We start from the raw sequence: 13107 nt of genomic DNA, 5'->3' as shown, positions 1-13107 counted from the left end.
TTGCCAAGAATGAAATCACACTTTCCACAAGAGCCCTAGATACCTGCTGACATGTCATTCCCTTTACTAGAATGCCTTTCATCACCCTGCCTTGTACATCTTTCCCTCCCTCCTCTGCCTTTCTCTCCCCCCTCATTGTCTCTTACATTTTAGGAGGAGCATGGTTTTCGCAAGCAGTTCAGATGCTTCTGAGAATATCCTGGTTTACTTTTTTATTTTTTTAATTACTCTTTTTGAAAGCACAAAAAGATAAGACTTGTCATGTTGCAGGAAAGGCTGTTAATACTCCTGACCTAAACATTTAAGAAGCATACATGCCCTTTCTGCTGTGCACTCTGCTCTTTGCTCCTACCTTAGGTTGCAGCATGCCCTGAAAGAGTGCAACTTAGCTTGCTAATGCCATTATTAAGTGTGTTGACCTGATCAGACCGGATTCATGTGCCTTAGAAAATTCTGCATTTAATTGTATACGTAATAAGATGAAATGTAGTTCTTGTGCCTTTAAACATTCTCCTACCCAGACCTAATATGAGCTGAAATTCTAGAAACTTAAATAGAAGTGCTGAACACGCAGATTATAGAGCACTGCGTATGGCAAGTGTAAACTGCCTTTGGAGAGCTGGCTGCCTCAGTCAGCACTATCTTTTGCTCCAGCTGGAAGACCATGTTACAAGGGAGCTAAGTTTTATTAATGATGAGCCACACGGAGGGTACTGAGCACGGTGTCAGTTCTGCTTGTGTAACTGTCCAGAGTTAATGAAGAAAGGCTTTTCCTGTGGTTCAGACAAAGGTAAGATCACCTGAAGCTGGAAAATACCAAATTTTCAGTGTGGCAGCAGACATAAATGACAAGGGACCATGCTCTTGGGAGGAGGAAGTTAGCAGGAAAAGTCACCTGCCCCTTTCTCACATGTTCATGCCCAGCTCCCTGACCTGTAGCCAGCAATGCCCAAGTTTTGAACTCCACTGTGGTGCAGCAGAGAAACAGCAACAGCAGTTGTTCATCTGCTTGCTCCCTGGCAAAGTGGGTAACAGCAACCTCAGGAAAAGGGAATTTCTGAAGTAGCAGCTGCTGGCCCGGTGTATTTGTCAGGAGCATTTCTTACAGTGAAGCCTGAAGGAGAGTGTGAGGCATGGTCAGCTGTGGGAAGTACTGCTGCCACCATGCTGTAAGGTCATAGGTGCTGCAGGTTTTTGCCCTACTGTGTTTGCTTTATTTCTAGTGTGTATTATCCGTACCCTTCCCACACTGAGCAGATCTGCCACATTAGCCCCACTTATGCAGGCAGGTGAGTTAGATAAATTCAGTGTCTTCGAGAGTAATAAGGCAGCTCTAGGAGTTCCTCAGGACTGTTCCGATGCCTGGCCCTACCCAAGGTTTGCAGGACAGAAAGTGCAACCATGATCCAGGTGGAGAACAAACCCTAACTCAAGTCCCTTATGTGAGAGCTGCAGATCTGTGTTAGAGGCAACAAAGTCAGACTGCTCCAGTGAGAAAATACACAATGGCTTTTCTATAGAGAACGTATGCTGTATGAAGCAGAACGTATACAGTAAAAGAGACAAAGCTAGGAATTTCATAAGTGAAGGTGCTGTGATGTAGGAGGTAGCCTGGATGCACTCTTTCTTATTAATCAGGCTGAATCCCAACAGGGAAGACTGGCCCTATTTCAGACAGCAAGCTCCCCTTTCCCTTCCTTCCTCACTGGTCATCAGCTCCCCCTGTTCCTGCACTCTTTTTTTCAAGAAAAAAGTCTGTGGACCCATCCCTGTTAGCAGTGCAGCTCCTGGTAAGACTTTCAGCCCATCTTTGTACGACTAACAGGGAAGGCAGGAGCTTCGAGCATGAGGAAAGCTCACACCTAAGAACATGCTGATGACACCCAAGACATGCACATTAGTGGTGTCACATCACCAGGGAACCACATGCACACATTCCCACACTGTCCCTCTCAGCTGGGGGAGACAAGGTAACAAATGTTTCTTCTGTTAATCCAGCGGAGTAGGATTCAAAAACTCTGCCACTTAAGTTTCAACAAAGTGCCTTCATCTCCATGCTACGTTGCCCTGTGGTACATGCATTTATGTGTTACTGCATGTAGCAAGCAGTTCCTTGGACAGGCTTCCTTTTCGTTTCAATGGCTGTCATTCCTGCAGCACCTGGAAAGCTGAGGTCATGGGTTTCCTTCATTAGATAAATTTGTACAAACCAGAATGAAAGTCATCCTACTGTCCATAGTGAATGGTCAACAAAGGTTTGACTCCATTCCTTCATTATGACTGATCTGAATGCAGCAGCATTGTATCCTGAGCTATGGCTCCTGTATCTATGGTATGTTTTAAGCTATCTTCTGTCTTCTCAGGCTTTCAATAAATTTCAGGTACAGTACTTGATCTAGAGGATGATAGAATTGATGCAAAATGTTGGTTCCTAACTGTTGTTATTTTTTTTTCAGCACTTGCTTTTACCGGCTTCCTGAACATAAAGCACTTGATGTTATTGGTTTGATTGTTTTCACCCTTTCTGCTCCAGAAATATGCCCCCACACAGTCAGGACTGTGGGATTTTGCAGGCAATTCACTGATTAGTTAGTTGCGTGAAGAGAACTGCTGGGTGTTGCTAATTCAAGTGGTGTTAGGTAAATGAATACAGCAAAACCTGGCATTAATGGAGACCACTCTCTTAGCCTGAGTTAGGACTCACTGTTAAAGATCTCACTGGGGGTTTTCTAGCAGTCAGGGGCAGTGAAAAAAGAGCTGCAAAGAAAGTTTTTCAGTAATCTCATCGTGCTCCCTCCAACTTGTTTTTACGAAGTATAAATTAGTGAGACTAATTGCTGCATTTGCCTAAGCTTGTACGTAATGGAAAGTTGAGCGCCTTGGTTTTCTCTCAGATTTTATGTCCAAAATGCATGACCTAAGAAGGGCCAGCAATTTTTTATTTTATTTTTTTTTTTACATTGGGATGGTAAATTTAATTTAAGAGCCAAAAATGATGTGTAATAGCCTCTTCTCTCCTTTGGGGCATTTTTGCCAACCACAGGCACTTTCTTTGTCTCTTTGCTCATTTTACACAGTCAAGTATAAAGCAGACTCCAAGCACCAGCACTGTCTTTCTACAGGTCTTCTATATCAAAAACATGTACCAAACTGTAACTATACCAACCCAGTGATATGCTGGAAAGATGACCTAGCTCTTATGCTCATTTACAGCACAGCTCCAAACGGATGGGGATTTGGGATGGCTTTATTGCCTCTGTGGGTCTTCTGCTGAATCTTTTCTTTATTTGAGCTATGCTTATCCCTAGGCTGTTTAGAAACAAACAAACAAAAAAAACAAACCACACTTGTGAGGAAACATTTTCCTACTAATTATACAATATTGCACTGGATGTCTGTAGCATTAAAAAAAAATAATAATAATAATCCAGGGAGAAAGCTTAGAGATTCTCTGGTTTCTGTAATGTTCTCCCGCCCTGACTTTAGGTCTTCCTTCCTCCAGTGCAGTGTTACGCTCCGTGCTCTGTCTGGTTCTCTCCAGGAACAGAGATATGTTAACATTTCTGGCATGTATCACCTTTATTTCTTTGCCAAGTTAAGCAGTATCAGCCTCTCTTTGGTTACGAGACATTATTTAAAAAACAAACCAAACCAGCCCAGTAATTCAGAGTACCTTCTAAGCACAAGCAGGTGCATTATTGAAGGCAGTGGGGCATAATCATGGAACTCCAGGGGACCCTGTGGTTATGGTGTGCTGATGGTTTGAGCAAAACCTTGCTAAATTTAGCAGAAGGGTGTCCTGGAGAACAACTGGCTAATGTGCACCATTTTTTCTGTGCTTGTAACTTGACCGGTTTGCCCTATCTCCTGTGTGGCTGGGATTATGTGAATTTTTAAAAGGACCCTGGATCTGATAAAGAAATCTTACTGTAAATACAGGTGTAACTGAGACTGGGTCTGACTTGACTTAAGTAAAGAGGATTTGAAACAACACAGCTTAAGGAACCTCTGCCATATCCTGTCTGGCACTCTTCCTGAGAGAGCAGTTTGGAATGGAAAAAAATTACAGAAAGTCCGGCTGTAATTTACAGAAATCACAGCAAGATAAAACTCTATGATGAGATTTCACAGAAGCCGGTGCCCTGTCATTTCTGCCTAGAAATGCATTTTAATCTGTATTTCCTGCAGCCAACTCCAGCCTGTGTTGGATGGTTTTCTTACAAACTGGTTGCAAAGGAGCTGGTGAGGTGGGGAAAGGGGAAGATAACACTTAGATAACATTACTCTTTCTGTTTTATGTCCATAGTTTGAAGGAAGAGGGAAAATGGGGTGGAATAGGGAGCCAGTGAAAACGAGCAGATCACTTGGCTGGAGAATTCCTTTTTTTCCCCCGTTTTTCCTCCTTTCTCATTCCTACAGAAACAATATGAAGGATAATTTTAATTTGTGGGAGACAGTAAGAGAGCAGTGGAAATTTTCTAAGACCTTTTACACGTTTCTTTCACAGTCTGACTGCCCCTACACAGAAAAAGTCCCAAGTATTAAAATACCAATGGACATCATGGAGCAGGAACCTTTCCTAAGTGATAGCAAACCTGCCGACAGTGAGTAGAACTAACCTCTTGCATGCCTGCGTGACTCTGACTTGCAGTATGAAAAAATACAGAGAATTAAAAAAACAACCAACCAAAAACCTTTTCTATTACTTCCAAAGTATTTTTTTTTTCTTTCTGAATTTCCAGGCCTCTGGTTTTGGCTTTGTTTTTCCGTGTTCTTTGTTCTTTACAAAATGTTATGTTGTTCCTTCTGGTGCCTCTAGCTTAAGTGCTGTTGTCCAGCTACTAACACATCTCTTGGTAACCTCCTCTCTCCTCTCTTTAACTCCCCCATCCACTCAGTCCATTTCCGACCTTTGCCATTTTGTGTTACCTTTGCTGATGGTTTGCATTTATTTTTTCTCTGAGCCTAGTGTTCTGGATTTGCAGCATGTCTAAACTGCATCGCTGTCTCATTACAGTTTATTTCCTTAGGTTCCAAGCAATTGCAAAACTCAGCACTTTAAAAGAATAATTAAGCGAGTCCTTGATCTGCATTATGCGTTAAGCAGACAAGGCAGTGATCACGTGGCCGGCCATTAACGTATTTCCCTTCTTCGGTGATTTGCTTTTGTGCTATTGCTTCTATTTAATTACCTGCCTTAGTATCCATGGTTGATTATTATAATCTTCATTTTCATTTTCACTTCTCATATTTTAGTCCTTTAAGTGAGGAATCGGAAATAACAACCGACTTCAGCTTTTTTGCCTTTGCACTGACCTCTGAAAATACTGCGAGCAATGGGTTCAATCTTGAGATAAATATGCTGTTTTGTCATGAGGTAGGAGTGGAGAAACAAGAATGATAGTCATGTATCAGTGCTGGTGATAAGATTTCTAGGAATAAGACCTAGAAACACAGGTCTGTAGATCCCTTAATTACCATTTGTGTTTAGGAGTTGGTACCTAACTACCTTCGGTTTTGGTGGCATTTGGCAATCCCAAGCAGTGAATTGTGGTTTTAGATAAAGAACACTTAGAGATTAACATTCTAAAATGAAGCCAAAGAGAAAGATGATTCCTTTACTATTTTCATATTCTTGGCGTTTTACTGACAAGTAAAAGAAAAGGACAGAGAACAACCTTGAACCAAACAGATCCTCCTCTTTTTTCTGTGTAAATGCCTTGGTGCGCTAAAACCAAATTACATCCTAAATGTTGTTACACGGGATCTTACGATCAGGTACACTTAATGATGTTTTCAGCATCATTAAGGCTGAAATAATTCAGGAAGAGTTAATACTTCTGCCACAAACCTGTTCGTTGGAATGCCCTTTGAGACAATAAAGGGTAACACACCTGTGTGCCGAGCAGCAGTTAGTTTATGTATTTGTATATTTTAATGATTGGGAAATCGATTTGCTGGGTTTTATTTAGAAACAATGCAAAAAAATAAATTCAGGCCCTTGTACTAGAAAAAGTAGCTGGAATCCATCAACACCATGGTATCACCCTAGAATATAACTGTGCTCTGAGACTCAAAGAATATTACTAATACTACTAATAACATTCAGTACTTGAGCATATTTTGCATGTTCAGAGTGCTTGACAAACACTTAATTTACCCTTCAACCACTAAGGCAGAGAAGTGGATTCCAACTGTTTCTCAATCCAAACACGAAATTCATTTTTTACTCCTTAGCTTCCCTTCAGCAATAGCAAGAATAGGATTATTATTAAAAAAGAGTACACTTCACCACGCTGGTCAGGAAAGGAAAGTGATTGCAGGCAACAAGCCACCTATTTTCTCGCAAGGAGTTTGGATGCCACAGTGAGGAGCGCAGGGTAACTAAAGACGTAGATGAAAGGTAAGTATCAAGATGTAAAGGTGCTGAAACGAGGCCAAGAAACGGAGTAATTTTCCTGAGATGGAATCTGGGAATTTCCCAACTCGGCATTGCGCACCCAGGCCCTGCTTGAGGGATTCCCAACCTCTTTTTTTGTTAGGCTGCTCCGAGCACTGCAGAGGGCACGGAAACTCTCCTGCCTATCCTGGGCTGAGGCTGGCTCTGTGGGGAAGCGCACCCCAGCCAGAAACCCTTCACCAGGCTACAGTGCAGGCCTGGTAAATACAAAGCAGGTTTTCCTGCAGTCTGTTTTTTCAGAGTGACACAGCTGCCTCTTGTGTGGCAGATGGGTGACTGCTCGTGATTGTACAACTGCCTATGTAGTTGCGTGTCTGCATGTGCAAAGGCATGCTGCTGAATGCAGCTCGCAAGGCAGTCTTTGGAAGTGAGCCTCTTGGCTGTGTTGGCAGTTCAAGGGCTTGTATCTTGGAGGAGAGACTTATTTTTTTTTATTTTTATTTAGAAGCTGTGAAATTTATATGGCAGGAAGTCAGCAGTAAAAAGCACTGCAAAATACATGAGAGTTTACTAGACAAACTGAGGCTGGGCTTAAGAAAATATAAATGCTGCATACAATGACAAAAAACGATTTTCTTTCTTTCCTCCCTGACAGGAGAAAAATCACCAACATTCCTTGAACGCCATACGTCGTGCTGATAAAATTCCTTTTTTTCAGTCACACACCATGCCAAGGTAAGCAGCCTTAAAATGCAGTTTATAATATTTCCTCAAAAACATCTCAGCTATGCTCAAGCGTACTGAAATTAAATAAGGCAAAGCTCCCATCCCCCTATAGGAAACTCTTAAAAAGCACTTTGAGAGTTCATAACATACAGTTTCCACATCCTAAGTTTATTACAAGCATGGCCTTACTGTGTGGAGACAGTGGAGAGTCTGCAGGAGACATAAGTGCACCACTGACCTTGCTTCAAGCCCAACTGCGGTACCAATGCCTGTTTTGGTGACTAAACCAGAAAAAAAGTTGTGGAACAACTGTGAGAAGTCTAGAAAACATGTCTACAGGGGAAAAATTAAATGAATTGGGATTGTTTAAACTTCAGTATATGAAAATTCATACAGGCAGTTCATGATTTTTGCCACAAGTTGTGTGAAGCACAACTGCTAGATATTTGGAGCTCCTCAGTCAATAAAATCAGAGGTTTTAACCCTCCAACAGAAGTAGTGTTTGGCCCAATTCATTAAAATAATTTTACGTGATGCACAGGCCTAATGAAGAGTAAAGGTACATAGGACAGCTGTATATCACCACTGCCTATTTATCTGATATCTGTATGCTGTCAATTTCAGACAGCTATATTGTACTTATGTGTGCTAATGAAAGGAACCTGATCCTTGGTACTGGGAGTTGGGCATTTGTTCCACTTCCAGATGTGACACTGTGTGCCTTGTCCAGTCAGAACCAGGATCAGCAGCTTTCCCAGTGTATGCTAGTTGCCACTCTGTCTTGCTTATAAAATGCCATCTTTCTCTTGGAGTTGATCCCTCAGAAGGTGTATTTTTTCCAAGAGGAGGTAGCTGAGCACTGTAGAATGCATTAAGAATCACTAAAAAGCAAAAAACTAGTCCATGTGCTTACCTTTCCTTCTTTTTCTTCGCAGCCCTCCACGAACTCCAGTAAAAGTTGTGCCTCAAATTAGAATAGAACTTGAGCCTGAAGACAATGGTTATTTCTGGAGGAGCAAGGGAACAGAAACTACTTTGTAATTTGTCTGTCTGTTAAATCTTATATGGAATTTATTTTGTCACTAGCCAAATATTAAAATGCTCTCTGCTTCCCACCCGCATAGGTAGACAAGACATCCTGCGCTTCCCCCTCCGCCTTTCCACCCTGCAGATTTCCTTTTATTCCTCCTCACCCAGTTTTTCCACTCTGACCAAGACTTGTTTTTGCCTTCTCTGTCACACGCACGCATCTCTCTCATTTTCAAGCAGAGGGCAGAATTATTAAGGATATAATATAATACCTTTGTGAAATGTCAGAGGAACTGGCATTACTTTAGTTGTAAATCAGTGTTCGTTTGTTTCTTTGTTGTCTGGCAGAACAAAACTGACCTCCAGGCTAATTCAATGTCTTTATTACACTGCTCTAAGATGCTGGAAAGTGCTGCTAATACTAACTTGCTCTTAAAGCCTGTACTTGTAGTAACACAAGAAGGAAAACTAAAAGGTACTTCACTCCCAGCACAGACAAACTATTGCCATCGTTGTAGCATGTGTTTTGAAATGTCCCTTTCCTATGCAATTTTTTTTTTTTTAAAGAACACTTTAATGGACTTAATCCGTCAGGTACATTGAAGAGTGTTATTTTCCTAGATTATTTTGTTTAAATTATGGGGGCCTAACCTATGACTTTTTTTTGTCAATTTTTTTAACCTTTTTTTAATTACTGTAAAGAAAAATGAATTTTTCCTGCAGCAGGAAACATATAGTTTTGAGTAGTTCTACCTCTTATTTCTAGATGCCAGGCTTTCTGTAAAAATGTATTGTACCATATATAATGTGATTTTTACAAAAAAAGGAAAAAAAAAATACACAATCTCCAGGACATGGCATAGGGCTGGATCAGTTTTATTAACACCTTCTACTCTGAAGCATCTGTTTTACTTAGGGTTATTTTATTTTTTAATAAATAATCTAACTTTACTATGAAGGAGACAGGATGTAACTCAAATATCTTGTGATCTAGGAAGACTCTTAAGTTTAATGGTGGTGAGTAAAATACTGACCGGTTAACAGTGTCAGTGGACAGATGCTGATTGTATTCATTTTGTTGACTTCCTGTGCAGTATTGTTAGAATTATTTCATTTAAAACATCTGTGTGTGCACGTGTGTCTATGTGTGCAAATGAAAACACCCTGCGTGCAGTTTAGACACGATGATGGAGCAACTTAGGAGAAAGCTGAAGGTAACTTCTGGGGATATTTATCCCCACACCCATATTCAGGAGGCTTACGAAGATCTACATCCTCCTTGTGGATTGGCAGCACCCCAAATCTATTGACCATCATGTAGAGAATTTACCCTCAAGCTTGACTGCTCAGCATTCCCCTAGGTAGATTGATCCATCCATACACGGTGACGAACCACTAACAAACTGGCCGGGCACAGTTACATGCAGGCTTTTGGTTTTAAACCAAGCAAGCATCCCCTTGCGTCAGGTAACTTTCTCTGTAGCATGTACACAACGAACTTGTGTATGAATATAAACATGCATTTGGGAAACGGCTTCACCAGTGGTATTTTAAGTGTGAAGATTACATGGGATGTGCTGGAAAGGGTTTATTTAATTAATAAATAAGTAAGAAAAGAAAAAAAAAAAAAAAAGCCCAGCTATAAGGGCTAATTCCTAAGGGGTAAAAATCCCCTGTCCCCCCGAGGATGGGCACATTGCTTGCATGCAAGAAGTGCCCTTGCTTGCAGCAGGTATGAGATCAGGGGTCCCCACGCCCAGAAGGCAGCAGCCTGGCAGGCCCTCGCTGGTACTCGCCGCTCCCTGCATGCGGCACATTTGGGGATTAAGCAGGAAGGGGAGCAGCTTCCCATCATCGGGGGGAAGGGGGAGAGTTTCCGTAAGAGCCCCCACCATCAAGCATTAAAAAAATGCACTTGCAGAAACTGCTTTGTAATGCCTAACGTAGTTTTGTTTATTTCTAATGTAGTAAAAATACTAAATATAAAAGTAGCACTTAATGGCCTCCATACCTGTTGTAAAGAAACCAAAGTCCGTGCTGATTAAGGAAACAAAATTGTATCGTGGTGCTGACAGACCTTAAATGCCAAATTTTAGTATCTACAAACTAGTAACAGCCAGATCACCGATCAGACCTGCAGAATAGGGCTGTGCTTTTCTTTCCCAGATCTGGTTAAATGATGCATTGATACAGACCATAATAGCTGTTAGCCTGACCTTGTGCAAATGCTCTTTGCTGCACAAAACCGATGGAGTTGCAGAGGAGTTGGCACAGCACGCGCACGTGCACACACCTATGTACATTCCCCAGTTTGTTATCAAGGAATCTAAATCTCTGCTCACCTAAATTTTTTGTTTACTGTAAGAAAGCAGTGCAAGAGGAAGGGAGAGCAGCCGCTCTTCTTTGTTGCCCTGAGAGGTCAGCAAATCTAGCCCAAACCTGCTTCAGAAAGGTTGAGGAGACATCCGAAGTGGCCATAAAAGCAGCCACTTTGTGATCCCTTCTGCTGCCTGCTAGGATTAGCTGGAGGACAGATAACGTGGGAAGTGCAATGCTAACTTAAACGTGTAGAAAATGGTTTTCATTCCTTGGTGAACAGAAGTCACTGACTACCAAAGGGGAAACAGACTCAAGCGTCATGTACGGAGTACATGTGAGTTTTTATGTTTTGCCCAAACGTTTTATTTGTAGAAATCCAAATAAGGAAAGATCAAAATAGAATAATAATAGAAAGATTTCCTTGAGAGAGCACTGACAGAACACCACCCCCTGCCTACGGTATGCTCAAAAGGCAGCATACTGCACACATGCATATACGCACACACACAATGCATATCTTTTCATCTGCTATTACCTGGTGATTTGTCTCCACAAAAATGAGGTCTTCCACTTTTGAACCATGTTAAATGTACTTGAAATGTATTGACTGCTGATCTAGATCTTTTTCTCTCTCTTTTTTTACTTTTTATTTTCTCCAGACTGAGCTGTTGTACAGAGGGTAGCAATGTTCAAGGGATGGGACAAAGATTTCTGTAGTTTTCCATGTAAAACTTTCCAACAGGAGTGGGAAATTTTTCATTTCCTGCTTCCTGACAACAGCACTTCATTGAAGGCTGTGTGTCCTTTGTTGTTTTTTCCTTTAGAAAAAATAAACAAACCACAGAGACAGCAAGCAAGAGCTCTGCTGGCACCAAGAGATGGAAGGTAATGAAGAGCAGCCATCTAATAGCATTTGATGGGCTGACATCACCACAAGGAGAATTTTACTGCACTTTGTAGGCCTTGTGCCTATAAAACTAAAACTAATTTTGGTTCAGAATTGGGTGTTTGGAGAGAAAAGCCTGGGTGAGCACCGCCAGCTTCTGGAAAGGCTCCTCTTACAGAAGAGTCCATAAAGAAATGAGCTTCCCAAACCAATTTCTCATAGAAGTCCTACAAAACCAGGTACCAACTGAGGGCTGATATCCTGGAATCACCCAGCAAAACCAAACTGCAGATAGCTTTGTCTCAGCCCCATAAAAACGGTGATTGTCTGCCTCTGTAGCCACTAGTTATTTGTCGTCATGGTCGACACATATTTGTACTCATTACTTTTTTTTTTCCTTGGAATCGACATGCACTTTCAGATACTTTTATTATTTTTAATTCTCTTAAGTCTGTATTTGCTTTGGAGGAAAGAATAAAAACTTAGTTTAAAATGAAGTGGATCAAGATGGTGGAACAAAAAGGAAAAAAGCAGAAAACATTTCAATATATTAAAATGATTTTTTTCCAGTAATATAAAACATGAAATTCCTTATAACATTATAGTATTTTACAGTTTTATGAAGCTTTCTATTGTGACTTTTATGGAATCAAAAGATGAAGATGATGAGATATTTTAGCATTTATATTTTTCAAAATTAAATGTATACTGAAAATAAAGTAACTTTATGCATTTATGGGAGAGTTGTGGATTTTTTGTATGTATTTATTTGTTGTTACGTACTCCATTTGGTTTGATTGAATCAAGATTCCTGGATCGCCGTTGTCATCACCACTACTGCCAAGGCAAAGTGTTTGGCAGGTCCCTGATGGAGGGGATGCTCATAAAGGGACCCTCCAATACACACGTAAAGAAACGTGGTGCCAGTCTTCACAAACCACAAAGGGTTTTAGAACTTACGTCTCTAAAAGTGTGTTTTAATGACAGAAATACTCTCTTGAGATAATTTACTGAATCTCTTGAGAGGGTAAAATGTAACTGTTGTTCACAAATAAGGGTGGAGAGACCATCTCCATCTGAAGCTGGGACTTTAGTTTTCTCTCAGGAGCACCACTTCTCAGGAGATACTGTTGGACCAGCAAAGCAGACTATCTGAATTTCACACAGCCTTCAAAGAGGTTCACAGATACTTCATACAGAGTCTGGGCTTTTTTAATTTGCACTTACCCAGATGATCATTCCCTGCAGGAGTCAGCATGTTCCTATTAAAACAGAGCGGGGAGGGAAGGTAAATACACATTAGGTAGTAACAGAAGAAGGAAGCCAGCTACAAATCCCAGCCCAATATAAGTTTTGTTTGTTTGGGGGAAGTCGTGATGTAGGGGCTCCCCAGGATGTTGGTGTCAGAGCACAGGGAGCCTCTCTGACCCAGGCCCCATGCCGCAGGAGCCTGAATTGAAACTGGGATTAGGCAAATGGATTGAGAACAGGTCTAGGAACAGGGATGTGCCCCCTCCCATCCCAAAACCCATGATGGGGGTCACCTTGCTGGTGCCAGGTGCTTGGTCCTAGGCAGTGATGGGAAACAGATCTGATGGGCTCCTTTCTAGGGACTGGGGCATCTCCTGCTTCTTCCCCATCCACAAAAATGTAAAACCAACTAAAAGGTATCACCTGCTGCTTTCATAGAAAGTGCTTTGCCCAGGTTAAGTTAACTTCTGCAATGGTTTCAGGCTAAAGCAGCTTA

At 41.4% G+C, this 13107-nt stretch overlaps 1 protein-coding gene across 2 annotated transcripts in view; it reads left to right on the top strand.

Annotated features, from left to right (window-relative positions):
* SLC4A4 (solute carrier family 4 member 4) overlaps positions 1-12086 on the top strand; it is a 104543-nt gene extending 92457 nt beyond the window's left edge. For both annotated transcript variants that reach the window (XM_082759511.1, XM_082759512.1), the window contains exons 21-23: positions 4508-4604; positions 7056-7135; positions 8062-12086. In XM_082759511.1, the coding sequence (XP_082615637.1) occupies positions 4508-4604; positions 7056-7099 (141 nt within the window). In that variant the 3' untranslated portion in view covers positions 7100-7135; positions 8062-12086. The remainder of the gene's footprint in view (positions 1-4507; positions 4605-7055; positions 7136-8061) is intronic.
* Positions 12087-13107: the final 1021 nt, after the last annotated feature.

Source organism: Aythya marila (genome assembly GCF_965140915.1).
Source record: "Aythya marila genome assembly, chromosome: 4".
Taxonomy (NCBI): Eukaryota; Metazoa; Chordata; class Aves; order Anseriformes; family Anatidae; genus Aythya; species Aythya marila.
Note: the sequence above shows the minus strand (reverse complement) of the source record. Positions and strands in the feature narration are given on the sequence as shown.